Source organism: Athene noctua, chromosome 23 (assembly GCF_965140245.1).
Source record: "Athene noctua chromosome 23, bAthNoc1.hap1.1, whole genome shotgun sequence".
NCBI lineage: Eukaryota > Metazoa > Chordata > Aves > Strigiformes > Strigidae > Athene > Athene noctua.
Window position 1 is genome coordinate 6,975,896 of NC_134059.1, and position 27,361 is coordinate 7,003,256.

Here is a 27,361-nt window from a genome sequence, read left to right on the forward strand (position 1 = left end):
CCCGCCACCTCCCCTCCTCCTCCTCCTCCTCCTCCTCCTCCCCGCCCCATCCCGCTCCCGCCCGGGCTCCGCCGGCCGCGAGTCCCGGAGCCCGCCCGGCCCGGCCCGGCGCGGCGCGGCCCGCCCGCTCCCGCCATGCTGTCCGGGGCCCCGCCGCCGCCCGCCGGCTTCCCCAGCCCGCCGCCGCCCCAAGCGCCGCCGCCGCCGCCGCCCGCCGCCCCCCAGCACGGCCCGCCGCCGTTCCCGGGGAGGGCCGGCCTGCAGATCCGGAAGAATGCCATCACGGACGACTACAAGGTCACCACGCAAGTGCTGGGGCTGGGCATCAACGGGAAAGTTTTGGAGATCTTCAGTAAGAAAAGCGGGGAGAAGTTCGCTCTCAAGGTGCGAAGCCGCCCCCCCCCCCCCCCCACGTCCCCGTCGGGGCTGGAGGCGCGGGGGGGGGACACACGGACACACACACACACACACACACACACACACACACACGACGGGGACCGGACGGGCGGGCGGCTCCGGGCTGTCCCGCCCCGGGCTGCGGAAGGGGCAGGAGCGGGCAGCGGCGCTGCCTGACAGTGAGGGAGGGTGTCTGCTGAGGGGGGGCGCGGGGGGGTCCCCGCAAAACGGGCAGCGACAGCGGCGACCGGGAGCGGGGCGTGCGGCGGCGTCGGCCGGGACAATGGAGCCGGCTGTGCCCGTCTGCCCCGCCATGCTTTAATTTATTATTTTTATTATTATTATTATTATTATTTCTTTTCCTTCCCCTCCATTAAGAGCACCGAGACGTGGCTTTCCAGCTTTCTAATGCGAAACGGAGCGAAATGACATCTCGGTAAACCCGCCTGGGGTGGGGGTGGGGGGGTGGCCTGGAGCAGAGGGGGGCTCTCGGCCTGGCCACCGTCACCCCAAGGGCTTGGGAAAACGGGGGGTTCCCGGAGCAGAAATAGGGGCGTGTGTGTCCCTGGGTCCCTCCGGGCTCCGGCCGTATGAAACGGGGTGTGATACTGTCGCCCCCCACTTCAGACGGGGAATATTTCAGCGTTACTCCATCAGTAACTCACTCCTGTTGGGCAAAAATCTCCCACAAAGGTGTATTTCAGCAGCCCCAGGGTGATGCGGCGCCTTCCTCGGTTTCAAATGAGGTTTGGGGTTTTTTTTGTTTTTTTTTTTTTTTATGTTTTTTTATTTTTGAGGAGGGACTTCGGGAAGTTTGAATGGGTTCCCAGCCCCGCCGGGTGAGCGGGCGCAGCAGCCTGCTGGGCGGGAGCGCCGTGTTCTCCGGCATCGCTGCAGTTTGCGCCCACACGCGCGAGCTGTTCAAACCCACGGCGTTACCCTGAGAACTGCGAAGGCCCAAAGAAACCCCCACCTAAACTCGTTGCCCCCACCTCTTTTGTTTTTCGAGCGGCCCATCTGTTGGTATCTGGCATTCCGAACCTGGATCAATGAATGAACAAGTGGCTTTGGAGGCACCAGGGGTGGTGGGGTCGGCAAGGGACGGTGCTGAACCCCCGCGGTTAGGTTGGGGGGGGTCAGTGGAGTGGTAAAAGTTTGACTTTTCCTTCGGAAGCGCGGGCGTTTCTCATGAGCAGCACCGCGTCGTACTCCAAGATGAAATGTATTGTCGGCTCGTTCGGTTGGAAATTAGTGAAATCCTCTTCTGTTTTGACAGACGGGCTCCTCCTCGCTCCTGCAGTTGACTCAGTATTTAAAGCTCAGATTCCAGCACTTCCCTTTTGCAGCCCCGAAAGGGGAAGGATGGCAGAGGAGACCGAAGGCCGGGCGGTTCCTCTCTGCCCCAGCGCGGGGAGGACGGTTGGGGCCTGGGCTCGGTGCCGTTCCCTGCCCGTCCCGCAGCGCGGCGCAGCGGACGGGGTCAGGGTTTACCCCCACGAGTTGTGTCGGTTCCTCGACCCTGTTTGAAAGAGCATCTCGGAGCACAGGGCTTCGGGTTGTAACGCGGGCGGGTGGCGCGGGGCGTCTGCGTGGCGTGTGTATCCCACGCCGAGTCTCTGTTTTGGAAGAGCGTTGGTCGTCTTCCCCCTGGCCCCTGCCCCGGCCCCCTCGCGCGTCCCGGCCGGGGTCAGAGGAGTTGAGCTGAGCAGTTGGACGCCTCTCTGGCTTTTCAACGAGCAGCACAGCTGCCGCTGTAAGTGATTCCTTCCAGCACCTTAAAAACTGCTACGCTGTGAGTTTGGGCTCCTGGACGAGCCGGTGTGTACCCGGCTCGCCCTGGTGAGCATAAGCTGAGGGCTTGGGTTGGTTGATTATGATATTTGGACTGACCTGCCAAGCCCAGACTTGGGGGGGTGGCTGCCCCAGACGCGGTGCGTGCTGACTTCATCCCCTCCCCGGGTAACGTCTGTTCGAGACCTGCGGAGAGGAATTTGGGTCCGAATTACTCATGGGCTGCATCAGTGTGGAAAGATGACCTAAAGCAGGATCCACAGAAGTGATTGCATCGAGTTGTCATGTTTCAGATGATGCTTAAAAGAATCCCGATGGCCCGTCTCCAGAAGCCACAGCTGAAATCTCTCTGTGCTGCCTGCTTTGGTTGTGCAGCAAACCTTTCCATTTGGAACGCTGCTCTTCTCATTTACTATTCCAAAATCTTGTATAATAATGCAATCCTCCACTGGAGGGAAACAGTTGTGTCTCTCTCTGATATTAATGCAGTCTTCTGGTTATGTTGTGCTTCCTCTGGGATCACAAGCAACTGTCACGTTGTTAAACCTCTTTCTCCCAGACCCAGAGATGCGTTTAAGGGTTTTGCCGAGAGTCACTTTGCTTAAGAGGACTTTACGGTGCTCCAGGAGAGTTTGAGCTTGGGCACAGTGTTCCTGCAGCAGAGAAAATGTTACAGCCAATTTTCTCTCCCTTGCAGTGCAACAGTCCATGGCAGAAACGCATCATTAAATAAAATGGTGCTGTATGTGGGTTAATGGTTGGTAGATTTGTTTGCTGTGTAGGACCTAGGTAAAAACAGGAGATATTCCTTTTACTTTCCTTACAGATCATTACTGTTTATTTTGCATTTTTCCACTCCCAACTTTATTTTATTTTTTTGGTCCCAATACCTGAATTGTGGCATTCCTGAATTGTCTGGTGGGCAACAGGCCACTAACAGCCCCAGCCACCCATGACCGGGCTCTGGTGCGTGGTGATTTACTGCAGGGTGGGAACATAAAGTCGGTGGAAAGGTGATGAATGGAACTGAAATGCAAAGTTTAGGTGGTTTCTTACCCCTTTCTTCCTCGTACCTCGGTGTGATTTATTATTAGGCAAAATTAGGCTTGTCGTTTCTGTAAAGCCTGCTGTATGTAGGTCACCACTGACCTGACTCGGTGTTGTTCGTTGTGGTCAGGCTGTTGGTATTAGTGACGCAGGCTGCGACAGTGGGGCTGGGAGCGAGGTCTGTCTTCGCCAACTGCAAATTCCACTTTTAAGACTAATCTTTAGGCAAGATACTGCGTTGAGGGCTGGCTGCCTTAATTTGGCGAGGAAATTGCAGGGAAGCCAGACTGGAGAGTGGGGGCTAGTGATGGCAGGTGGCGAGTTTTTTCCTCTGTCGCACACGCCGCTCGATGGAGCTCTTTGTGGAGCAGGTCTCCTTTAAAACAAAATAACAAACGTCACTCCTAAGCCCAACTTCAAAGCAGGAAGCCCTCACCTGGACTGGTGAGCTGTGGAAGAGCTCTGCAGGGCAGTGCAGACTGCTTGCACGTTTGGCCCCTCTCTGGCAGCCCGCTCTGGAGCATCCTTGGTGCTTCGGGGCATGTTTGCGAAACGCTCTGTCTCTGCTCTCAGCCTCATCAGATAATCTGTGAGCGATGGTTCCTTTGATGGAGGAGGAGGGAGGCCGGTTGTTTTGCTGTTTATTATTCTTGTAAAATGCCTGTCGTGGAAATAGGACAGGCATCTCGTAGCTGATCACTAAGCAGCTCTGTGGACGAGTGGGTTCATGTGGGTGGTGGCCTCGTGCTCTCTCTGCCGTCACGGCTGGGGTTTTTGACAGAGGTGTTTAGAGGAGCAAAGCACCCTGTTTCCCGTGGCTTCCTGCAGCTTCATTTGAGATCAAATGCTTTGTCCCCCAGAAAATCCAGCCAGAAAAATAACCCCTAAGTGATGGAGTAGATGAGGATCCTGGGCTCATGCTCGTGGGAAACAACTCACTGTTTGTCTGCTGTGCTTCTGTTCCTCTCTCAGTGGGGGGATTTTTTTTCTTTTTTGACTGTACCGTGTATTTTATATAACCAGGAATGTCTTTGCTGTGGCCTTATGTGCAAGCCGTGGTTGAAAAGCTGTGGAAAGTGTAGTGACATCACTGAGACTTTTCCAAGGCAGTGGTTTATTATCTCATTGACCAAAGGAGTCTACTGACTTGGGGTTTGAGCTTTTATAATTTATATCATTTAGGATTTGCCATAATCTCTTCTAAATACGTTACATGTTCTGAGCAGTCAAACCTACGACTGAGATGGCCTGATAACAGCCTGGGAGCAGGGGCTGGGTTTTCGTTTTGGCACATGCACAGGAAGTGGCGGGGTTCTTCCTCTTAATAATAGTTGAATGCCATCAGCCGTAGGTCTTGCACAAGAAGATTGGTGTTTCCCACGTTTTCAGAGGCGAGGAGCTGAGGTGATTTACTGAAGGTCTTGCAGCCGGTCAGATGCGGTACCGGGCTGAGCTGCTTGCTCCGGGATGAATCCTTCACGGGCAGCCATCCTGGAGGATGAAAACACAGCCCTTGTGTGTGTGATTTAATAGCCGTAGCCAGGTAAAATGATGATTTTATCATTCACACTGAGCTCCCGCTGGCCTTTGGCGAGGTTTCTGCCATCTGCCAGCGCACGCGTCGGGAAAGCCGGGTGTGTGGACAGCACTTGGCTGCCGGGTACTGAGCGGTGCAGGGCCCACGCTCAGCTTTGTCAGACACGTGCTCCCTGTTCCAGAGCATTTAAAACGGGGTAGAAATCATAATTTGAAGCTGTGGAGATTTGAGAGCCACTTCTCCTACTTCATTTGCTGGACGATGGGTAGGCGCCGGTGATGAAAACTCCCAGAAAGTTCCTGCCTAGGAAGCCTGAAAGAGCGAGTTGGTGACTTTTCTTCTCCCAGAAACCTCCAGGACGTGCTCTGGGATCCGATGGGATGGATGAGCTCCCGATGGGTGGTGCAGGTGTGTGGGAGGCATCTGGCGGAGTGGCTGGGTCAGAAGCGGCCGCTTGACCGTCCCTGCAGCACGGGGAGTGGCGTGGCTCCGGGTTTGGCATCTGGCATCTCCTGAGCCTCCGTGGTGGGCTCCCGCGGCCCGCACTGGGGTGGTCCGAGGGCTTTGCAGCAGAGGCAGTGGCTGATGCTGTTTTAAGACCCATCCCTTTGCTGGGGTTTGCACTGTCTGCCGAGAAACTGGGAGGAAAGAGCCCTCCTTCGTTGAGAAACCCTTTCCTCCTGCTGCTCCGGATGGAACCGCCTTCCCGACCTGCAGACGGCCCTCGCTCGGCCGCCCGCTGCAGAAGTCAGGCTCCTCTCCAAGCACAACTGGCCCCGCGCGTCTGGCCTCAAGTTGCAGCATTCAGGCAGCATGACCTCACCTCCTGGTTTCCAAGAATAACGCGCTGCCTCCCCTCCACCGCGCCGGGGCTGTCTGCAGCGGGCGAGGGCGGCTGCCGCAGCCTGGCACGGGCCGGCCCCTGGGGCCCCGCTTTTGGCAGATGCCCCACATCTGCCCCGTGCCGCGCAGCTCCGCTGCCCTCGGTGGGCAGGGGCGCGGGCAGCAGAGGTGAGGCGGGAGCTGGGGGACGGTCTTCAGGACGTGGCTGAGCTTGCAGGCTGGTTTTGGAGGAGGGAGGGCTTAGGGGTGGGTCTGCGAGGACCAGGGCAATCCTTCCACCAGCTCCAGAGGCTGGCACGGGAACAGAGCTTTGCCTGACCGCTCCCCAAGAAACCTGTTTTGAGCCCGGGCAGTCGTGTTGAGTCAGTGTTTCAAGCGTGGTCCAGAGCTGTTGAGCATCGTGGTCATCTCTTGGTGTTGGATTTTAACAGCTCTTGAGACCCGTATCCCACTGAAAGGGGGTCCTGTCCCCTCCCTGGATGCCCCTCGTCTTTCATGGCTGTAAGATCCTAAAATATATTCTGGTTTTATCTCTGGCTGGCACAAGGAGTGCGTGCGTGACCGGTGCCTGGAGGCTGGTTTTGGAGAGGGCTCTCGTCTCTACAGCTGGTTCCCCTGCGGAGGTGGATGGGGAGCAGCACGTGGGGGTGAGAGCAGGGCACGCAAGAGCAAGTCTGAATGCAGAGAGCTTTAACAGCCTTGTAAGCTGTTCTTTCTTTGTACCTCGTGGCTGAGTCATTTCAAAGATTTCAGCCTTTTAAGATCTTACCAATTTGAGGTAGGGATTATAGGGACTGGCAGGTTTAATGGTTGCATTAACTCGCTGTTTCCTTCGTGCCCTCAGGAAGGGACTAACGGCCACGAGTCCACGAGTGCTGGTAGATCCCCCTGATCCGAGAGGACCTGAAACATCAGTTTTGCTGGAGATGCTGGGAGCCACAAAAATACCATTTGGAGGGTGGTGAGACAGTACCTGCCATCAGGAGGGGAGATACAGGATGGGGCACCAGCGTGGCTCCTTTCTGAGCTCTGCTGGGAGCACGTGGAGCTCCACTGTGGCTCCATCTTTGGTCTGATGCTGCCAGAGAGGACGACGGCATCTTCCCGTGATGGGCGTTACGTCAGTACGCTGCTTTGCTGTGACAAAGTGCACTCTGCCGGCGGAGAGGGCAGGTGAGCACGCTGGCTCAGGCAGTCTGCAGCTGGCACAGCCTTTGCCATCCTATGTAATGAGATTATTTAAGCTGTTGGCGTCAGGGCTGCATGTGATTATGTGCCTGGCTGTCCAGCGAGCTGTAGCCTAAACTAGAGATAAAGTTCAAAATGCAAACCCAGAACTGAATGTTCCTGGGGCGCCCAGCCAGGCTGGGACTTTGCAGCTCTGCTTTTGCTAGATATCCTTACCCGGTTTGGGCTCTAGATTTGGGATCAGTGAAGGGATGGATTCATTTCCTTCGCCATCGTAATTAACTTTGCTGCCTGGGTTTGTGTGCCCCTGACTGCAGCCAGCTCCCCTGGGTGCCCCCCCTGAGTTTACCCTCTCCAGCTCTGCTGGCCCCAGAAGAGGGGGAGAAATCAGGCTCGGGGTCATCGTCGCCGTACGCCTCTGGTGCTCGAACAGGCTGGGGCTGTGTAACAGCGTGTTGGGACCCTGGGCTGTCCCTGTCCCAAGGGCTGCAGCACCTCCCGGGTTTCTGTGGGGCAGACACGGGTGGGAGCATCTTCTGTGGAGCGTTCGGAAACGGAGCAGCCGCTCTCACCGTCTGCTGTCCTCCCGGCGTCCTCTGGCCCGGGTGCGCGGCACCGAGCTGGGGCAGCCTTTCAAAAGGCTCCTTGGACCTCTTGCCAAATGTGTGTTTTCAGGGAAATGCGGCTGGAACGCAAGCTGGGGCTGCTGTGGAAATTTGGCAGCGCGTCCCGTCAGCAATTCCAGTAGCCGCAGCTCATCGCTTCTCGCGCCCGTAGGTGCGGGTGGGAGCCGGGTCCGGGCGTTGCTGCTGGGAAGTGGGGATGGCCTGTGGGTACCTCGGCTGGGTTGGGGGGAAAGCAGATGCGAGTGGATCCAAACTAACTGGAAAGTATGCGTGTTATCCTCAGCCGAACTTAACAAAAATAATAAGTAAAATGAGAAGCGGGGGGGAGGTGGTCTGGTAACAGGGATCTGTTTTTATTTTCAGTAGTGTCAGCCTTATCACATCTACCAGCTCAGTGTTTAAGAACAATTTTAACTTCTATTTCCACCTGTTTTAGCAAAAAGACAGGGGCTCTGCTTGCTCATTGGCCCCGCAGCTCCCGCTGCTTTCGGACACACCAGCCTACGGGAGCCGTCGGCTCCTGTAACGGCCTCCCTGGGCCGGCCTGGTCCCTCCGGGCTCTGGAGTGACTCGCTCTTCCTCTTCAGCCATTTTGCAACCTTGCAGCCCATTGCTGAGAAAACCCGGGCGGCTCTTGCGTAAGTGGCTCTGCCACGGTGCTGGGAAGGGCTTGCCAGGAAGTTTAAACCCGCGTTATCTCCTGGAAGTCATCGGAGCTGCAAATCTGGCGTTTTTGGGTGTGCACCTGCCGTGCTGTGGGCAGAGCAGCGCCAGCGCGGGGCCGCGGCCGTTCTGGGGAGCGTGCGGGTGTTGCAGCCCTTGGCTGGGCACCTGCCTGCGCTCCCGGCGAGGACATCTTGCCCCTTGCTGGCCCAGGAGCTTGGAAGAGGCTTGCAGAAGCCTTTGCTTTTGCCCTCAGTGCTTCTCCATGCAAGGAACGACCTGGTTCCTGGTGTGAGGGACTGTGTGTGTTGGAGCAGGACTGCCGATATCTCCCCCTCCATCTCCTCTCCCACCCGGCTTATTCCGTGTTGTGGCTGAAACTCCCGGTATCTTTTTTCGTAAGGAAGAGTTGCTGATAAAGAACAACTCTCCGCCAGGATGTGAGATGCTCTGTGGGTGGTGGGATTCGACAGGGAAGCGCTCCAGGTCCTTGGGAGTTTTTGGAAGTGTCCTGGTGCTCCTGTTCCCCAGCTCCTCGGTGCTGGAGGAGACGGCCAGCCTGGCCTCGGGTGCGTGTCATTAGAGATGCAAATACTGGACAGGCGAAGGGTGAGTAAGATGACGAGGAGTTTATGAATGGATTAAAATGTGGTCTTTGCTGAGCAGCAGCTCTGGCGCTGCCCGGCTGGCTGCGGGGCGGGAGGGCTGGGAGCTGCTGCCCGGGAGCTTCGGAGCAGCTCCCCGGCTCGTGCCCTCCACCCCAGTCTGGAGTTGTCACGGGAGACGATGGACTTCATGTACCTCAGAGTCGGACAGTGCTTTTGGCTGATAATTCCTATTTGGGAGCTTCACTGGGAGGAGCTGCAGGGCAGGGAGGGCTCTAGCCCTGCGGGGTCCAGCTGGCGGGAGCAGGGGCAGTTTTCTGGCTGCTCTGGGTGTAGCCAGTTCACTCAGTTTTGCTGGGCTCTGGCAGTAAAGGGCAGCCTGTGCTTGGCAGGTCAAGCACCTCTGGCTTTTACCAAAACATCCCTTTCACGTTTCTTTCTCCCCAAAGATTGCCCCGAAACAGCCAGGTGAGTGTCACTGGAAGGAGCGTGTGGCTGCGACGTGGTGGTGATGCCTCGAGGGTTTTAGTGACTTAACTCCTACCCAGCGATGAACATCTCTGAGCTTGTACCCACCTCAAATCCAAACCCTCCCAGCAGCCTCGGAAAGAGCCTTAAACCTCATTGCGGGAGAGATGGGTGAAATGCAATGGGGGTGATGCTCGTACGGGCCGTTGAAGACTTAATTTCTCTTTCTCACTTAGGAAACAGAGGCTCTGCTGTCTCGAGGCGTTGCTCCAGGCTTTGTGGGGCCGCAGGGTTGGGGGCAATGCCAGCGCTGCTGCTCACCAGTGTGCTCCAGTCTGCTGCAGGGGTTGCACGGGGAAACGTGGGGGCTGCTGGAGCCCTCGGGTGGGCGGGTGGCCGAGCCACACAAAGGCTGGCCTGTCTGCTCTTTGGCTCCCCCCAGCCCTAAGCCTTTTTCCTGAATAAGTGGGATTGAAAAAGCTTAAATTCATACAAAGCAGGACCGGGGAGCCCCCGGCCAGCCTGGAGAGAGCAGCTTACCCCTGACCACCCCGTGCCCTGGGGCTGCCTCCGCTTCCCAGGGGCCCTGGTTGATGCTGCCCGGGGATGAGCTGGTGTCTGTAGGGCTGTCTGTCCGTGAGGTCTCCGTTGAAGACTGGGCATGGGAATGCCCAGGATGAACAGCCCGGCCTGCCAGGAAAGCAGCGGTAGTTTCAGGAGGAGGATTTTTCTGTTAGTTTGTTTAAATGTCCCGGCTTTTATCCTTTTATCCCCCTTCTGTTCTAATCTAACAGGCAAACTGTGTCCAAAGCACTTGCTCTCTGTTGTGTTTGGTAAGAAACCAACGAACCTGCTGGTTAACACTCTCTAGCAGTGGGGTACTGGGCATGCATGGGAGGGTCAGCGAGTCTTTCCCAGAGCGCCTGTGTTTTTGCGGCGTATTGAAAAGATGCAGAAGTATAAATCCTCTCTGTCGACCTTTTGCTCTGCACTGTTGTCTGCTGGGCAGGACCTTTTCATGGGAGATACCAGCGGGAGAGACCTGGGGGTGTTGGTTGTTAGCCGGCTGAACAAGAGCCAGCAGTGTGCCCAGGGGGCCAAGGAGGCCAATGGCATCCTGGCTAGTACCAGCCCTGGCGTGGCCAGCAGGGACAGGGAAGGGATCTGAGCCCTGGGCTCGGCACTGGGGAGGCCGCCCCTCGATTCCTGGGTTCAGTTTTGGGCCCCTCACCCCAAAAAAGCCATTGAATGACTCGAGCGTGGCCAGAGAAGGGCAACGGAGCTGGGGCAGGGTCTGGAGCACAGGTCTGCTGGGGAGCGGCTGGGGGAACTGGGGGGGTTCAGTCTGGAGAAGAGGAGGCTGAGGGGAGACCTCCTGGCCCTCTGCAACTCCCTGCCAGGAGGGGGCAGAGAGGGGGGGTGAGTCTCTGGAGCCAAGGCCCCAGCGCCAGGCCCCGAGGGAATGGCCTCAAGCTGCCCAGGGCAGGGTCAGGCTGGCTCTGAGGAAGGATTTCTGTGCAGAAGGGGCTGTTGGGCGTTGGAATGGGCTGCCCAGGGCAGGGGGGAGTCCCCGGGATCCCTGGAGGGGTTGAAGAGTCAGGCTGAGCCAGCGCTGAGGGATCTGGGGCAGTTGGGAACGGTCAGGGGGAGGGTCATGGTTGGGCTGGAGGAGCTTCGAGGTCTTTTCCAACATAGATGATTCTGTTTCCCTCTTGGCAGTGCCAGGGGGGTGAGGGTTTCTCCTCTGGTGGTGTTTTTGGAGATGTGTGCACCCTGGCAGTTTGTGATGAGTTTTGCACGCTTTTTGACTGAGGTATTTTGGGCTTATGGTGCTGACCAGGATGCTGGTGGTCCAGGCTCCATCCAGGCTTCAACAAACCTCCCAGTCTCTAGGGCCGTGCGGCTGCTGCCAACAGGTGCTGTGGAGGCTCTCGGGGCTGCCAGAAGCCTGGGAGGAGCTAATAATAGCCACCATGTCCTGAGAGCTTTAATGAGGTGCCGGCAGGATGCAAAGGGCTTTTTTTAAATAGAAATGCACCTGTGTTTTTCTCCCGGCTGAAGGAGTCTCAGGATGACTGGTGTGGAGGGAGGAGGGGGGTGGTGGAGGAAGAGCACCCTCCTCGGCCCCTTGGGCCTGTGGGGTGGCAAGAGACTCTCAGCTGTTCATTGGATTGCTTCAGGGTCCAGGATTTCCCCTGGAAGACTGTTGTGGCGGGTAAAATGGGAGTGCGTGACCATACGTGGTTTGGGTGTCGAGTCTGGAGTGTGGCTTGGCTTTTAACCCAGGTGGGTTTGTTGCAAACGGGTGGTCCCACCCACCTCTTCCCGGGGTCCCGTTAGGTGCTGGGGATGTGCAACAGCCATGTGATGGGAGGAGGAGGAGGAGCAGAGCAGCTTGCAGTGCAGGGATAGCCCTGGGTGTTCGGGGAGGTGGCGGAGGAGAAGGGGGGTGGGTGATGCATCCTGCTCCTGATCACCCAGCGGGGTGCAATCCTCCCCTTTCCCTCTGCCCCCTCGTTAGCATCCCTTCTCTTACACGCCTGGGGGTGGGTCGGCCACAACAGCCCCTCTCCCTGCCCCGCGTGTGCTGGAGCACTGTCTGCCCTGTGCGTCCCCCGAGGTGGGCTCGTGCGTCCCCAAGGTGGGCTCACGCATCCGGCTGCATCGGAGGCGACGGTGCTGGGGCTTTGGCATCTGTTGTGCTGTGCGAGAGGTGGAGGAACCAGGGCCGGGAGGAGGGCGGTTGGTGGCCGCGGGGCCCCTGCCTCGCCGAGCGCCCGCGCAGACAAAGGCACGTTACGAAATCCCCGTGTGGCTCCTGTCCTGGCCTCCCCCTGCACAAAACAAACCCCGCTGTTAACAAAAGCGGCGGCCACCCAGCGCGGGAGCTGTTTATCTCGCACAGGGAAGAGCCGCGGCCCCGTCCCCGAGGCCCTGGCAGCCTCCGGAGTGCTTTGGGCATCGTGCCTGGTGCGGGTTCACCGTGCAGGAGTGTGATGCCAACCCCTCAGACTGGCACTCGGGTGCCTCCGAGGTTTCGTGTCGTGGGGCTGCCGGGGGGAGGCTCCACTCCTCAGCCCCGCAGGGATCACCCGGCGAAGGCAGAGCTGCCGCCTGCCTCATCTCAGGGAGGTGTTTGCTGTGTCCTGGTGTTGACAAAGCCTGTGACGAGGGTGAAAGTCTATTAAATAAACAGCTGAGGAAAGGACAGAATGATGCAAAACGTGCTGTCGTCACTGAGCTTAGAGGGCACATAAATGAAACCTTCCTCGGGCTTGGCACGGGTGGATGAAATGCGTCCCGAGGCCGCACCGCTTCCAGTGCCAGGGGGGAATGGTGCTTCAGGAGCGGTTGGCCTCGATGCAGCTGTGTGTTTTGATTTGATTTTTTTGCCTTCTTCAAATATATATATATATATATATATAAAAATATATTAATTTACACTGCTCTAAGGTCTGTGTTGAAAGGCAGCAGGCAGGATCCCTGCGTGGGGAGGGGATGGCAGCTGCTCTGTCCCATGGGCGGGTCCTGCCCATGGGCCAAGCCCTCAGAAACTTCATTTTTGTGCAGAGTACGAGCCCGGGAGCTGCTGGCGAGTGGTGGGTGTTTGGGGGGTTCTGGCAGGGCTCTGGGGCTCCTCGGTTTGCAGGCGTGGGCCTGGGCAGTCTGAGCCTCTTCCCTAAATCACTTCCAGCTTGAAAGTCAGGAATGGGTGGGCATGGCTGAAAATAAAAGCGGTTCTGGGATGTAGGTATGGGGAATCCCCTCCCCAAGCTGTCTGTGGGGTCGGAGGCTGGGCAGGGCTGTTGGAGCGAGGGACGCAAAAAGATGCTTTGGGCACCCGGTGCTGCCCATGGGCTGCGTGGCGGAGGCTGAGCCCGTCCGTCTGTCCGGCGGGCGAGGGCGAGGCTCCGGCCGAGGCGCGGAGGGCTGGCGGAGGCGGCACCGGGCCCTGCCAGCGCTGCCAGAAGGGGTTTGTTGAAGCTGTGCCTGCGGGAGGGAGGTGCAGAGGACAGAGGTCGGCGCAGAGTTAATGGTTTACGTTAGTGTTTACTTCTGTATTAATCCTGCCTGCGAATATCAACCCCTTCCTATCCTAAAAGCACGTCTGTGGCTTTTCCGAGCTTGGCAGCTCTGGTTGGAAATCTGCCGAGGGCCCGGGGCTCGGGACGAGGAGCAGCCCCCGGCCCGAAGCTTTGCGAGGCGGCGGCAGTAAAGGGGTTTGTGGAGCGGATCCGCTGGCCGCAGCCTTGTCTCGCGTGAAGACATCTGCCCCGCCGGGGTTTCTTATTTCCCTTTTGCTTTGTATCGTTCGGCGGCTGCAGCGTGCCCTTGGCGGCGGCCGCAGTGGAGGCGTGGGGGGATGTGGTGGTTTGGTTTGCAGAGAGGGGTCCCTGAGCAACCCCCCCTCCCCACCCAGACCCCCCAGCCCAGCGTCGTGCTGGGAAACCACTTCTCGGATGCCCATAGGAAGGGACAGGCTGGGTTGGGGCGTTTTGGCCGTGACAAACTCCTTCCTCCCCGCTGGATTCGCCAGGGGGTCCTGGCCAGGGTGGTGGTTCTGTTGCTCTCTGGGACCCCCCAGGGTGTCCCACTGTGTGGCCAGACACGGGGCCTGGCTAACCGTGGCCAACGCCTGGGCTGAGGTCTGGGCTCCTAACGCCAGCCCTGGTGCCCCTGGGAGAGACAAGCATCAGGTGGGTCACCAGAGCCCAGTGCTACTTCTGATGTCCAGGGAGAGGAGGATGATCCCAAAAGAAAAACTTGCGACTGCATGTGGGTCCCTAAGCTTCTTTTTTTGGACTGTGAGGCTGAAACTATTTATTTCTCTTAATTAAGCGCCAGCTCCAGGCTGCTGCTGGTGCCGTGAGTCAGCGGGGATGCTTCATGCTGCTGCCTTGTTGCCATTTACCTGCTTTGACTCTCCCCATGAGTTTCACAGCCCCCTCCCACCCACTGTCTCCCCGTCCCCTCCCTACGCCCTCATCCCCGATGTCCCCACCACACTGGTGGCCCTTGGCATCCAGGGCGCTGCTCCTGGGTACCTGCTTCGGCCCTTCATCTCCTTGAAATCAACATGCCAAGAAGATTTTTGCTGCTGGGAAATGGGCTCTGCAGAGCAGGGCTGGCTGGGGGGCAGCTCCCCAATTGCACAGGGGGGGCACACAGGCCCCTGGCAGGTGGCTCTTGTTTAAGCCCAGGCCTCTCTTCTGCTCTTCGCCTTTGTGTGCCTGGAGAGGCTTTTGTTGGAGCCTGAAAAGGCTGAATAGCTGCCGCATCTGTCACGGGGGGCGCAGAAATGCTCAGCAGATGCCCTGGGGATGGAGGGGGGGGCGGGGTGTGGTGCTGCGGGGCGGGGGGTCCCGAACATCCCCCGGTGGGCACAGACCCCCGTGGGAGCTGCGGGCAGGGGAGCTGGCAGCACGCGGGGCGCGGAGGGTTGTGCAAGCGTTGCGGGCGAGCGAGGCCCCGCCGCGGCGGGTCTCCTTGTGAAAGCGCCGTGCAACAGCAGCCTCTTCCCTCGCCCCGTTTCCATCCTCCGCCCCGTTGCAAAATCGCCCGCAGGAGCAGGGACGAGGCTGCCCCCTCCGACATCTGCCTCCACCAGCGTGCTGGCTGCTGCCAGAGGGGTTTCCAGCTGGCCCGTGGCACGCAGCCTCGCCGTGGCCGGTTCGTTGCTTGCCCACACGGGGTTGCTTTCCCCGCGCCCATCGCGGCGGCTCCGGGTCTTCCTCCGAGCGCTCTGATCGTTCAGACTCGGAGAATGCGGCCGAGCAGCTCGAGCGTGTGTGTCAGTTTGTGTTTGCTCGGCCTGAACTGCGTCTCCAAGCTTGCTTCCCCGCTTGTAGCTCTGTCTAATCTGAATAATTCTCTCTCGCTGGGACGCTTTTTCCAACTTCTCCATCTTCCTGAGGCAAGTGAATGCGGAGGATGACCTTTTGTTCACGGTAGTGGGGAATGAAGAACATTAATGCATCGAGCTGGCCACGCTCAGCTCCTCCGCCAGACGCAGCACCTCTCCTCCCCAGCTTTCCCTGGGCAAAACAAACGTGAGGATGAGGCCTTTGCCTGGTCTGTTGAGGCTTCAAGCTCTCGAGGCAGGGACTGTCCGTGTCCCCGTGGTCGTGGGCAGAGCAGGAACGATCCCCAGCTTGGGCAGGTGCCATCGCCTCTGCGCGCTGCCGGTCGTGGTGGATGTAAGCAGCAGGGATGGGGTTCATGTAAAGGTTTATAGATATGGGGGAGGTTTCCTGAGCTGTGTGTTTAATTGTTACTGCATTATGGTCGAACCATTAATTTCCCTGCGTTTGGTAACATAATTCCTCTCACAGGCTTTGGGACTTGTGGTTTTATTTCTCTTCTCTCATTCATAAACAGTAAAAGTGGAACGAAGCTTTGCTGTTCCCATGCCCTTCTACTGCTTTCTCCCCCCCGAACCGCTCGTCTGGAGTGGCTTTGGGGTGATTACCTGTGGGCTCCCCAAATGTGCCGGCTTGAAAAGCACAAAAAATGACACATGGGGAGATGATCAGCTTAACCCAGGTCCCCCAGCACTGTGCCTCGTCGCGGGGGGCGATGGGGCTTTGCCTTCCCGGGGCCGCGAGGTGGGAACAGCATGTGCAAAGGATCCAGCACCAGCTCTGCAAACGTGTTAAGCAGCTGACGCCAGTTGGCAACCAGTTCGCGTGGAAAGATTAGAAGAGGCAAATCCCTTGAAGAGCAACCTTTTTGCTTTATTAGGAAAAAATGCTCCTTGCCCCGTGCTAGCCTGGTCAGGGGAACCCGGAACCCGTGTGTGCAATACCAGCAGGGGAACCCCTCTTTGCTTCCCTGCTGATAACTTGGGAGGATGACGGCCTGCCTTTCTTACTGTAGGTTTATTTTTATTGCAGCTTAAGGAGAGTGTATTTTAACCCCCGTGGTGCAGCCGGGTCCCGCGGGGAGCTCCTCAGGGCGGTGTGGGGCGCGGGCACGCTCCTGCGGGTCCTGTTGCAGGAGGCTGTCAGAGGGGCAGTTGCCACGCAGGCAAAGCGTGTGGCGTGTGCTGCTCTGCTGGGAACCGGGGTGAATCGGGTGTGAGCAAAATACACACGGAAATAAAAATACCCTCCCTGTGAGAGCAGCCGGAGCGCCCGGGGTGAGTGTGGAGCCAGAGCAGTGAGGGGCAGCCCTGGAAAATGAACAGCTCGGTGTGCCGGTATGTGCCTGATCCTCAGTTTTCATGGATGTTGCCCGTGGGAGGTGAGTTTTGTCTTGCAAGCTCTTGGACAGGGATGTTGTGCCAACCCGAGTGAGTGTGGTGTCTTCTCGTGGCTGGCCGAGGGGCAGCACAGTTTGGGGTGCGGAATGGTGTTGTCTGGGACCTTCTGCCGTGCCAGTGGAGCAGGGAGCTGCTCGGGCGAACCTGCCGTGATTCATGGCTCATCATCCCGGGAGGAGGCGGCGGAGCTGAGTCAGCGGTGCCCGAGGATGCGCGCGGGCGAGGGATCGTGAGCGCGGGCGGCTCCAGCCCCTTTGTTTCTGCTGGCATCTTCCTTCCTTCCTCGCACCTACCCGCCTTCGCTGTGCTTGGTGTGCGATGATGGGGGGTAAAATTCAGCTCGACGTGCTGCCGAGTGAACCAGACAGATCCTGCAGCCCTTTCGTCTGAGCTGAAGCTGGTTTTCGATGCCCGCGGGGAGCAGCAGGGCTGGCCCGAGCCCGCTGGGTTTGCAGCCCCGTTTCTCGCACCGCGGAGGTGGTTTGCCCGGGTTTGGGTTTGCTGGGTGGGTGCCGTCCCCCTGCAGCCCTGATGAGCTGTTTTATTTTCAGGGTTTGTCGTTCAAAGGTGGTGAAAAGCCCAGAGCTGACGCGGGAGCCCGGGCGGAGCCTTCACTGCTGGGGGGGTCCTGAGCACACAGGGACTGTCTGCGCCGTCCGCTGACGGGGCCGGTTTTGGAGCCCTCAGCTTGAGAATCTTAGGGAAGCTAATGAGTGCGTTTAGCTTTGCACGTAACTAATTTCTCTCGCAGTGTGCGATGGCTCCTGGGGGAGCTGGGCTGAGCCAAGGCACAGGATGGCAGCAAACACCGTCTGCCGAAGTCTCGGAGGTGTCAAGCTGCTGCGAGGAGAGCTGAAATGCGGCTGAAAGCTGAGTTTCTTCCCTAACTGTGATGAGGGCGGAGTGGCCCTTTCCCTGCTCTCCCTCCTTTCCTGCAGGCAGGTGCCCTGGTGGGATACAGAGATGGGACGGTGCAGGGCTCCGGGGTGGCTCAGCTCTCCTGGCTGTCCCCTGTCCCACCCGGTGTGCTCGGACGATGAGAGGAGGTTTGGAGACCTGTGGAGGCTGCAGAGCTGACTAACACCTAAAGCCCTGAACCGCCAAAAGGGAAACGCACCCAACTCCTCTCTGTGTGAAACCTGGTTTTACTTGGAGGCGGTGGCCGAGCCCCCTCCGCGGCGCTGCCCTTGCGCCCCGTCCCGGGGTCACTTGTGTAACTCGGGGATCCGGTTACTGCCCGCTGCCGTGCCCGGGCTCAGCTGCTGCCCCGGTGCCGGAGCCCCCTGCTCCAGTGAGAGCCAGCAGGTAGTGCAGGTTTCCCATCTGAAATAAGGAAGAATTTAATCTCCGAGGAGCCGTCCCTTGGAAGGGGAACAGGAGATAACAGAGACGGAAGAGCTGAACTGAGAGGAGCTGTGAGCATCGGGGCTTTCCAGCAGGTTGTCCATCTGCTGCTGTGTCCCCTCTGCGAAGGGTTAACTCTGGTTGTGCCCAACATTACTGCGGTTGTAAAATCTGCTCCTGAAGCTGCTGGAAGCTGGTGGAGGGGACAGTGTGAGGTTGGTACCCTCAGCTGGGGTCCCGTGGGGGCAGATAGCCCTTGCTGAACCTCAGGGAAACACAATGTGTTCTTCCCGTCCCAGTCTCCTCATTGTAAGCCAAGAAATATAAATGTTGCTGCAGCTGTAGGCTGCCCTGGATGCTGGAGCTAAATCGGGGATCAGGGCAGTGTCACCACACACCCCCAAACGCATTCGACGTGGAGTCCTGTGAGCGGAGCAATGCCTGTCACACCAGGAGTCACACACCCCTGGTTTCACAGCTGAATGTGGCTGGGGAGCGGGAGGGAAAGTCGTGGGCTGCGGGAGCTGTTGGTTCCTGCCTGAAGAGGAGAAACTGGTGAGAAACTGGTGGAAACGCTGCCCTCGCCCCGCCTGGACCAGACCAAACTGCTGCCAGCCCTGACCCTGCGCGGCGCATCCCCGGGGCGCAGGGAGCTGGTGCTTTGTGCCGAGGGCAGGAGGGAGGTTGTGTGGTGATGCCGGGACTGTGGTTTGGGCATCGCCACGTCCCTCCTGCATCCCCCTGCAGCGGTCACGGCCCCCCCACGCTGCCTCGCTGCATCCAGCCTTCAGCTCCCCATCCCGCCTCTGTCACCTGCCACTGGGAACATTTCCTAAATAGACCAAATCGTTCTCTTAAGGAGGTTTAATCTGCTCTGCTCCCCGCCAGGCGAGCAGCCTCTCGGTGGCCTCTCCGTCCCACGCTGGCAGGGAGCAGAGGGGGCTGCCTGGTGCTGCGGCTCCGTCACAGCCGGGCGTTTCAGAGCGCTGGGGCAGCTGTTTGCTCGCCTGCGGGTGCCCGAGCACAAAAGCAAACGTCAGGGCTGTGCTGGTACAGGTAATGGAGGCTGCTGCCTCCTGCTTCATTAGAAATACAATTAAGCTCCTTTAAAAGCGTTCTGAGTGACCTCTGAAAATTTGAGATACGTATTTCTGTACATCTCCTGTTTGTCTTGTGCAGAATGATGTTAACAGTCTGCTTCCTGCTGTTCAATTTTCCCAGCGTGTAATTACAAATTGTTTTTTGTTTTTTGTTTTTTTCTCTTCAGCTTCCTGGCTCCCCACGCCAAGCTCTTTGAGCAGAGCTGCAAATAACCAAGCTTTTCTCCAGGCCCCTTCCCTGCCTGCGTGGCTGCTGGGGGGGCAGGTGCTTTTTTTGCTTATGGTTTTGTCAGGATCCAGTTTTTAGGGTAATTGAAGCAAGAGAGGAACAAGGAGAGGCTGTCCGACCCCCTGCCCTGTCTTCCTTTCACCCCAAGGCTGGGGCAAATGATTTTGAAGGGCTCTGCAGAGGGCTGGCTTGCCCACTTTGGTTTTCACTGAGCTGGTGTGACCAGACACCCAAATCCGGGGGTTCCGGGTGGGTGGCTGCAGCGTGCACCCTCTTTGTCCCTTTCCCCATGGCAGGAATGTGAATCGCCGTTACTCTGCCACGGCTCATGTGAGCGTTTCCTTTTTAAACAGGCTGTGTGCGTCTTTGGGGCTGCAGCAAGCGTTAACCCTCGTTCCTGTGAAACCCCCTCCGTGGCAGAGGGGTCCTGGCCACGGACTGGGCACCGCTTGGGGTCCTGCCAGGCCAGCGAAGCCCCCCAGGGGCTGGCTGCTCTCCTTCGCCCCGGGAGCTCGGCTGGGTTTGGGCAGAGGGGCAAGAAATACCTTTCTGTGTCTGTCCCGGTAAAATGACCAAACCTGCTGCTTCTTGCCGATGCTCGCGGGGGGGGGGGATGCTGCTCCGAGGTGCAGACCTGCTCTGGGGCATTTTGCCCAGCCCGGCCCTAAGAGCTGCTGGAGACAGGAAGGAAAATTAACTATGCTCAAGATAGACACGTTTGTTGCTCTATATTTAGGAGTATAATAATTAAGGCTGGTTGTTTATCCTGACAAACATGGTAATTAATAGTCTGTAGCAGACGAGCAAATCCTTCCTGCACCTGGGAAGTGTGAGTTGTCTCTGGGCAGGGCAGGGGCCTCGCTGAGAGCTGCTGCTCCTTGTGAGAAAAGCTGCTATTTAGGGAACATCTGGCTGTTTGCTTTGTGCCCTCCCCAGGCTCATGTGGCTGGATGCTGGTGGCCTCTGAAGCTGTGGGGAGGGTGGTTCTGTGCCCAGCCCATGCCTAAGGGCACAGAGCAGGGGGGTGCTGCTGGTCCCACAGAGCAGGACGGGGGGGTGGTGGGTGGGCAGCCCTGCTGGGGGGGCTGTGAAAAGGAGGGTGAGGATGCTCAGTGGCACCCAGGGGTGCAGCGGTGTAGGTGCCAGCATGCAGAAGCTTGCTCCTAAATGCAGTAGGAAGTTTTGCTGGCTGGTGGCACGGGCTGGCTGGGCACCAGGGAGGCGTCTCAGAGGGCAGGGAGGTGCCAAGCAGCGGGGATAAGCTTTTACCAGCCTTGGAGTGGAGGGCAAGAAGTTTGTGAGGGCAGGCGGCTTTGCGTTCTTCCCACTAGATGGGGATGGAGGCATTGCACAGCGTCCCCGGGCTGGCCTCCGTGCTGCCCGAGGAGAGCACCCGCGCTCAGCCTGCGCCCCTCTATCTTCTCCGGGTGGGTGCTGTGCCCGCGGGGTGTCGTGGCCCGGCTCCCCTGGGGACCTGCGGGCTGATGGGGTCTTGCTTCTCTCACAGATGCTGCAGGACTGCCCGAAGGCCCGCAGGGAGGTGGAGCTGCACTGGAGGGCATCGCAGTGCGCACACATCGTCCGCATCATGGACGTCTATGAGAACCTCTACCAGGGGAGGAAGTGTCTGCTCATCGTCATGGAGTGGTGAGTCCCGGTGGCCTCTGCCCGCGGAGCACCCGCAGCCCTGCGGGGCGCTGGGGTGATGCCAAAAGGGGGGTGAGCACCTTCCTGCACCCCTGCCAGGCTGCTGGGGACCGCAGGGAGATGCTGTGCTGGGGGAAGCAGCCTGCGAGCCGTAGGGATGCGAGCCCTGGCAGAGGTGCTGCACCGCTGGCGTTGGAGGGACGGCAGGAGCTGCGCTGGCTCTGAGTCATTCTGAAAACTCGCTCGGCTGTCGGGAGGCTTCGGGCCTGTGGTTCTCGCTGCAGATCGGTCATAACCAAACTCGCTTTGGCCATTGAAAGTCGGGGTAGTCGGCGGGTTCCTGGCAGCCTGCAGTGGGTCTGCTGGGCAGCACACACCCAAAGCCCAGCCGACCCGTCTGGTAACGCCGCTGCACCTCCTGCAGCAGCAGTCGAGCGGCTCTTCTTCGGGTAGATGTTTGATATAACCTGGGGAGGAGGAGGAATGAAGGGGAAAGTATTGAAACCACATCCCAACCGCAGCTGTGATTTGATGCAGCTTCCTTGCCAAAACCTCTCCTCTGGCAAGCCGGTAGGTTGCCTGGGGGGGCAGCGGGGCGAGCAGCGCCGGGGCAGGTGACACGGCACCGCCCGAGCCACTCCTGCACGGGAAGAGGCTTCGGAGAACCGCGCCGGGACGCGGGGTGGCTGCGGATGGGAGAGGTTTGTGTGGGAAGAGAGCCGTGGCTGAATGGTTGGAAACGAGGCCCTGGGGCATCACCGGCTCCCTTCAGCGTGTCTCTGCGACGGGTCGCCGCGGTCCGGGGGATGCTGTGGGGGTAGCACCCATCCCAGGGCAGCGTCTCGTGTGCTCCGTGCAGCGCTTCGCCCCGGCGATCTGTACGGCAGATGTCGAGGGCTCTGGCAGGAGATCCCGTCTGCTCTAGGAAAGCCAGAAGCCTTTTCTGCTCGGGTTAGATAAGGCAGGGACAGGAAGGGCTGTTATCCCTGTTCTCAGAGAGAATTATCCCTGACCTCACCCCTGATCTCTCTGGGAGACAAGTTTTGCCTCAGAGTACCTGGGGAGGGAACTGTGCCGAGGTTTCCACAGTCCTTCTCCAACACCTCACGTGGGTTCAGCCTCCCCTGCCCCGGTGGTGAGCCCATCTCCGCGCCGCGGGCGCCTCACCCGTGCCGTGGCCTTTGCTCAGCGGTTCTGCGCGGGGTTGGGTGCCAGCGAGGTGGTTGGCTCGTGAGCCAAACGAGGTCAGGCGAGCCGGGAGCGTGCTCGCCGCCTTCGAGCCGTGTTTGCTGTATTTACTGTAAATGTGTTTCTGTGGGCTGATGGGGAGACCACGTCCGCTTGCACCCGGCGTCTCCGCTGCCAGCACAAAGCCTCTGCCCTGCTCATTTCTGGAAGGAGGAGGCTCTGAAATGCCTCATGCCCAGAAGCACTGACCCAAAAGGGCTTGGATGGAGAAAGGGTTTTGTTTCTTGCTGAGCTTGCGCAGCTCCTGGCTGAGCATGGGAGGTTTCGGTACCGCTTGCACCGACGTGAGACGGATGCTGCAGCATCTGACACCTCCTGCTTCTCTTCCAGCTTGGATGGCGGGGAGCTCTTCAGCCGAATTCAAGACCGGGGAGACCAGGCCTTCACAGAACGGGGTACGGAGCCTGTGGGGACCTGGGGTTTCATCTTTGGACCATTTCTTGCTGTTTATAGGAGTGTTTCTGGTCCAGTTCATTCCCTCAATCGCTATTTTGAATCCCCCAACAGGGTTTTGCTCTTGGGGAACGAGGAATGTGGGTGCAAGTGGCCCTGCTTTTCACGCTCACTTGAGTGCAGGGTTATAGGGGATGTTTTCTCAGCTGCCCCTGCGTTTTGTTCCTCCTGCTCTAGCATAGGCAAGAGCTTCAGTGACCTTCAGAAACACTCCCCCCCCTCCAAATAATGGAAACCAAGTCCTGGGGTTCTCACAGATCTCAGGAATCTCATCCCCTCTGCCCCTGTCTCCACCCAACCCAGACCCTGAGCCCCTTGCCCCTGCATCCTGCGAGAGGCAGCTTTCCCAGATGGATTCCTGGCAGATTTGGGGTCCCTAGCTGTGCTGGGGGGCTGGGTCAGCCCCCCCAGCCCAGAGCAAGTCCCTCTGTGGGGTTTGTGCGGTTGGGTATTGGGGCCAGCGGCTGGAGCCTGCCCCATCCCTCCTCCTGAGAGTTTCTCTTCTGTTTGCTGTGGGCTCCTGACCTGGGGATGGGCACTGGGGCGGGGGGGCTCCTGCTTGGAAAGGGGGATTTTGGGTAGAGGAAACCCCTTTGTCCTCGGCCATGCTCTTTGGCTCCTGGTCAGTAGAGTGACCCAGGGAGTGGTGCTTATTTAACTGGCTTATAAAGGCTTCTGGTGATTTTTTTTTTTTTTTATTTTTCCTGCTTCAGAGGCTTCGGAGATAATGAAGAGCATCGGGGAAGCCATCCAGTACCTACACTCGATCAACATTGCACACCGGGACGTGAAGGTACCGTGCTGCACGCTCACCCGGCCCCGCTCGGCCCTGGCAGCGCCGAGGCCGCTCCGGCTCCTCCGCTCACTCCTTCCCTGTGTTTTCACAGCCGGAAAACCTCTTGTACACCTCCAAAAGGCCCAATGCTGTGTTAAAACTCACAGACTTTGGCTTTGCTAAAGAAACCACCACGCACAACTCCTTGGCCACTCCGTGCTACACGCCGTACTACGTGGGTAAGTGGCTGGGGGGGGTCTGAGCTTGCAGGTTTGCGGGGCTGGGGGGGGCAATCGTGTGGCCCATCACCTCGGCATCCAGCCCGGAGCTGCAGCGTGGTGGGGGGGGCTGCCTTGGGTGCAGCTGGGTGACACATTCGCAGCTCCCTGGTGCATGCAGGACTCTGAGCGCGTTGCACCCAGTGATGTTGTGCTCGGGGCTGCGAGGTGGCACCACCCTGCACTGCTCTTGCCTCTTGCTCAGAGCCGGGCTGCTGAGCCCACACGGGGCTCCGGCAGCTCCGTGGGATGGGCCCGTCCCTCTCTCCTGGCGTTGCTGCTTGGCCTCAAGGGTTTTGTTTCTCTCTTTACCAGCCCCGGAGGTGCTGGGCCCGGAGAAGTACGACAAGTCCTGTGACATGTGGTCCCTCGGCGTCATCATGTACATTCTGTAAGTGCGACGGGTCCCTCTCAGAGGGGGGATGCAGCTTTGGAGCTCGTGTGGGGGCTGTTGGGGCTGAGCCTTTCCCAGCACTGCCCTGTGCCCCGCGGGTGCTCCTGGGGAGGCTTTTGGGGTGAAATGTTGACTCTGCTCCCTCTCCCGGTGCAGGCTGTGCGGGTACCCCCCCTTCTACTCCAACCACGGCCTGGCCATCTCGCCCGGCATGAAGAAGCGGATCCGAATGGGCCAGTACGAGTTTCCCAACCCTGAATGGTCCGAAGTGTCAGAGGAAGGTAAGCGCAGTCCCCGTGATGGCTTGTCCCCAGGCTGGGGTGTCCCTTTGGGATCAGCCCGGCCCCCGGCAGCGCTGGGGGAAGCCTGGGCACGTCCTGGGTCACCTCTTGGTGATGCAGCAGCTTCGCCTCTTTGCTCGAGAGGCTTTTGCTGAAGGGTTCAGTCAGGGTGAGGTCTGTGGCCCAGAGGGGACGGGAGGTCCGTGCAGGCTTTTTGGGGCTGCTGGGTCAGGTTGGAGGGCAGGGAGAGCCCCCCCAGGACCTGCTAACGCCCCGCACAAACCCTTCCAGTGAAGCAGCTGATCCGCAACCTGCTGAAGACGGACCCGACCCAACGCATGACGATAACGGAGTTCATGAACCACCCCTGGATCATGGTGAGTGAGGGGGTGATGAGGCAGCAGGGTGGACGGGGATGAGGATGGACAAGGCTGAGGCTGGGGTGGGGACGGGGATGAGGATGAGGCTGGGGCAGGGATGGGATGAGGGTGGATGGGGATGAGGATGAGGATGAGGCTGGGGCAGGGATGGGATGAGGATGGATGGGGATGAGGATGAGGATGAGGCTGGGGCAGGGATGGGATGAGGATGGATGGGGATGAGGATGAGGCTGAGGCTGGGGCAGGGATGGGATGACGTGCCTGCAGCTCCCAGCTCACGCTCCTCTGCTCTTGGCAGCAATCCATGCAGGTGCCCCAGACCCCGCTGCACACCAGCCGCGTGCTGAAGGAGGAGAAGGATCTGTGGGAGGATGTGAAGGTAAAACCTCTCTCTGTTGCCGTCCAAAAGGCTCCGTGCCCCGGGTGCCATCCGGGGACTGTCCTTCTCCCTGCAAACCACCCTAATTTGGGCTCGGTGCGAGTGTGCTGGCTCCCGGGGAGATCTGTGCTCGGGAGGGGGCTGGAAAAACTGGCGGTGGGGGACACAGCTCCTGCTGCGATTTGTTCCCACGGGGGCTCGGAGCGGGGGAGCCCCCGGGGGTGCCGGGGGGCTGCGGGCGGTGCCTGCGCGGGGCTGCGCTGACGGCGCTGCCTGTGCCTCCTGCCCGCAGGAGGAGATGACGAGCGCGCTGGCCACCATGCGCGTGGACTACGAACAAATCAAGATCAAGAAAATCGAAGATTCCTCAAACCCTTTGCTAATGAAGAGGCGGAAGAAAGCCAACCCCACCGAGCCTGCCGCGCTCCCCCACTGAGGGTGCCCTGCGCCCGCCGGCCCTTGAGAAAGCAATAACTATATATATATATTTTTTAAGAAAAAAGACAAAAAGAGACAGACTGTTATATCAAGCGCATGGAATTCAGACATTTATACCAGACTAGTTATTTTTAGCTACTCACCTGTGTTTCTGACCTTTCCGGAGCAGGCGGTAAGATCCCCCTGTCACATCCACACGCGCTGTGGCCGGGGGTTTTGTCCTGTAGGTGAACGCCGCCAATAATTGGATTATTTTTTCTTTTGTGAAACAGTTTTGATTTTTATGTATGTTTTGTTTTTTTTTTTTTTCTCCTTCCTTCCAAAGACATGGAAATTCCTGTGGTGACCTTTTTAGGGTATATAACGTATAAATATTTTTTAAAAACTACTGTAGAGCTGAAACCCAGGCAGCGTGTTCCCTGCGTGGATGCTGGCTAGAGATGGGCTTCGGGCTTGGGAGTGGGTCGGGGGGGGGACGGGGAAGGAGAGCTGCCTTCTTCCTCGTCCCGCTGTGCGTGGCAGGGCTGGCGTGGGGGGGTCCCCGTGGCCACCGTGCTTCTTCGGTGGCCTGGAAAACTGCTGCTTTTAAAGCACGGTAGCCAAAACCCACCCCCCAACCCCTCCCTGACCTGGAAGCCCTGACCCTACCCGGCGGCAGGGCTCCCCACGAGCGCCCGTCTGTGTCGCTGTCTGTCTGTGCGTGGGGTGTCTGTCGTGTCCGTGGGTGCCGAGCTGCTCGTGGCTCCCCCCCCCCGCCCCCCGTGGTGGCCACCGCGGTCTGTACCTGTGCCTGGAATCCAGTTCTGACCTCAGGGGTGGGCAGGGGGGAGGCCGGGGGTGAGCGGGAGGCCGGTGCCCCCCCACATCCCCCCTGCTCTGCAGGGATGTGGGGAAGAGATGCTTCCCAGCCGCCTCCGCCCGCTCCCGCAGCCCCCAGCTCCCGGGGAGATGCTGTCCTGGGGGGTCCCCGGGGAAAAGCGGGTGGCATTGGGGGGCATGGAGGTGGCGTGGGGCCATAGCATGAGCCGGGACAGCAGCACTGCCCCGGCCCTGGCAGGGGCTGGGGGTCGTGCTGCCCCCCCACACCCCATGGGGCTCCTGCTGGGGGGGGGCTGGGAGTGATCCTCTGCTCCCAGGAGCAGGGCGGCTGCTCTGAAGTCTTTAGTCCATGAATTATTATTATTATTATTATTATTTGTCACAATGTTTCACTGCGTTAAATGTGTTTGAATGGGGAAAAAAAAAAATTTTTTTAAGGCAATGTTTAGTTTTTAGGTGATCTTTTAGACACTGTATGGAATCTTAATTTGTTTTAAAAAACAGTTTTTATCCCTTTTTTTTTTTTATTTTTGTCTGTTGGCTTATACTAATCTTCCCGGTCTGCTCTTCAGTCCTTTGGATTAAAGACACTTAATGCGTCACCCAGTCTCTCCTCCTTGCTTGTGTGGCTGCAAAGAAACACCCCAGTGCTCCAGGCTGGGCGGCCGCTCCCCTGATGTCTTGAAATTGCTCTTTTTTCTTTCCCCCCACGAAAAGGCTGAGCTCCCCCAGGTTCTTCTCTGTGGACGCAGCATTTTGATCTTTGCAAAAAAATCCCTTTGCTTGGGGACGGTCGCTCGAGATCTTGTAGCTGTGTCTGTCCCGAGTTTCCTGCCCAGCATGTGTGTCCCCTCCTGGGCTGGGGCTCTGGGGACGCGTGGCCGTGGGTGCTGGCAGGGGAAGAGCGCGACTGGTTGTGGGTGCTGGGACACGCGTGGCCCCGGGGACGGTGCCCTGTCCCCGCCGTCACCTCCGCGCTGGCAGCCCCGGGGTGTTCCGCTGAGGTTTGGAGCTGCTGCTCGAACCAGCGCCGGCTGTGGTGTCTGCAGGAGAGGAGGAAGTGGTGAGATCCCCAGATGCCTTCCTCCTCCTCCTCCTCCTCCTCCCTCTGCTCCTCTTGGTGAAGCAGCAGTGGTGGGGCTGCCGGGGTGGGCAGAGCGGGGCTGTGCGG

General features: G+C 58.9%; 1 protein-coding gene across 1 annotated transcript; it reads left to right on the top strand.

Annotated features, from left to right (window-relative positions):
- Positions 1-4: 4 nt before the first annotated feature.
- On the top strand, positions 5-26,792 carry MAPKAPK2 (MAPK activated protein kinase 2). The gene is made up of 10 exons (XM_074925211.1): positions 5-384; positions 20,606-20,745; positions 22,324-22,388; positions 23,160-23,239; positions 23,334-23,460; positions 23,815-23,890; positions 24,050-24,174; positions 24,466-24,551; positions 24,853-24,933; positions 25,226-26,792. The coding sequence occupies exons 1-10, from the start codon at positions 136-138 to the stop codon at positions 25,367-25,369; spliced, it is 1,173 nt and encodes a 390-aa protein (XP_074781312.1). The 5' UTR covers positions 5-135; the 3' UTR covers positions 25,370-26,792.
- The last annotated feature ends 569 nt before the right edge of the window (positions 26,793-27,361 follow it).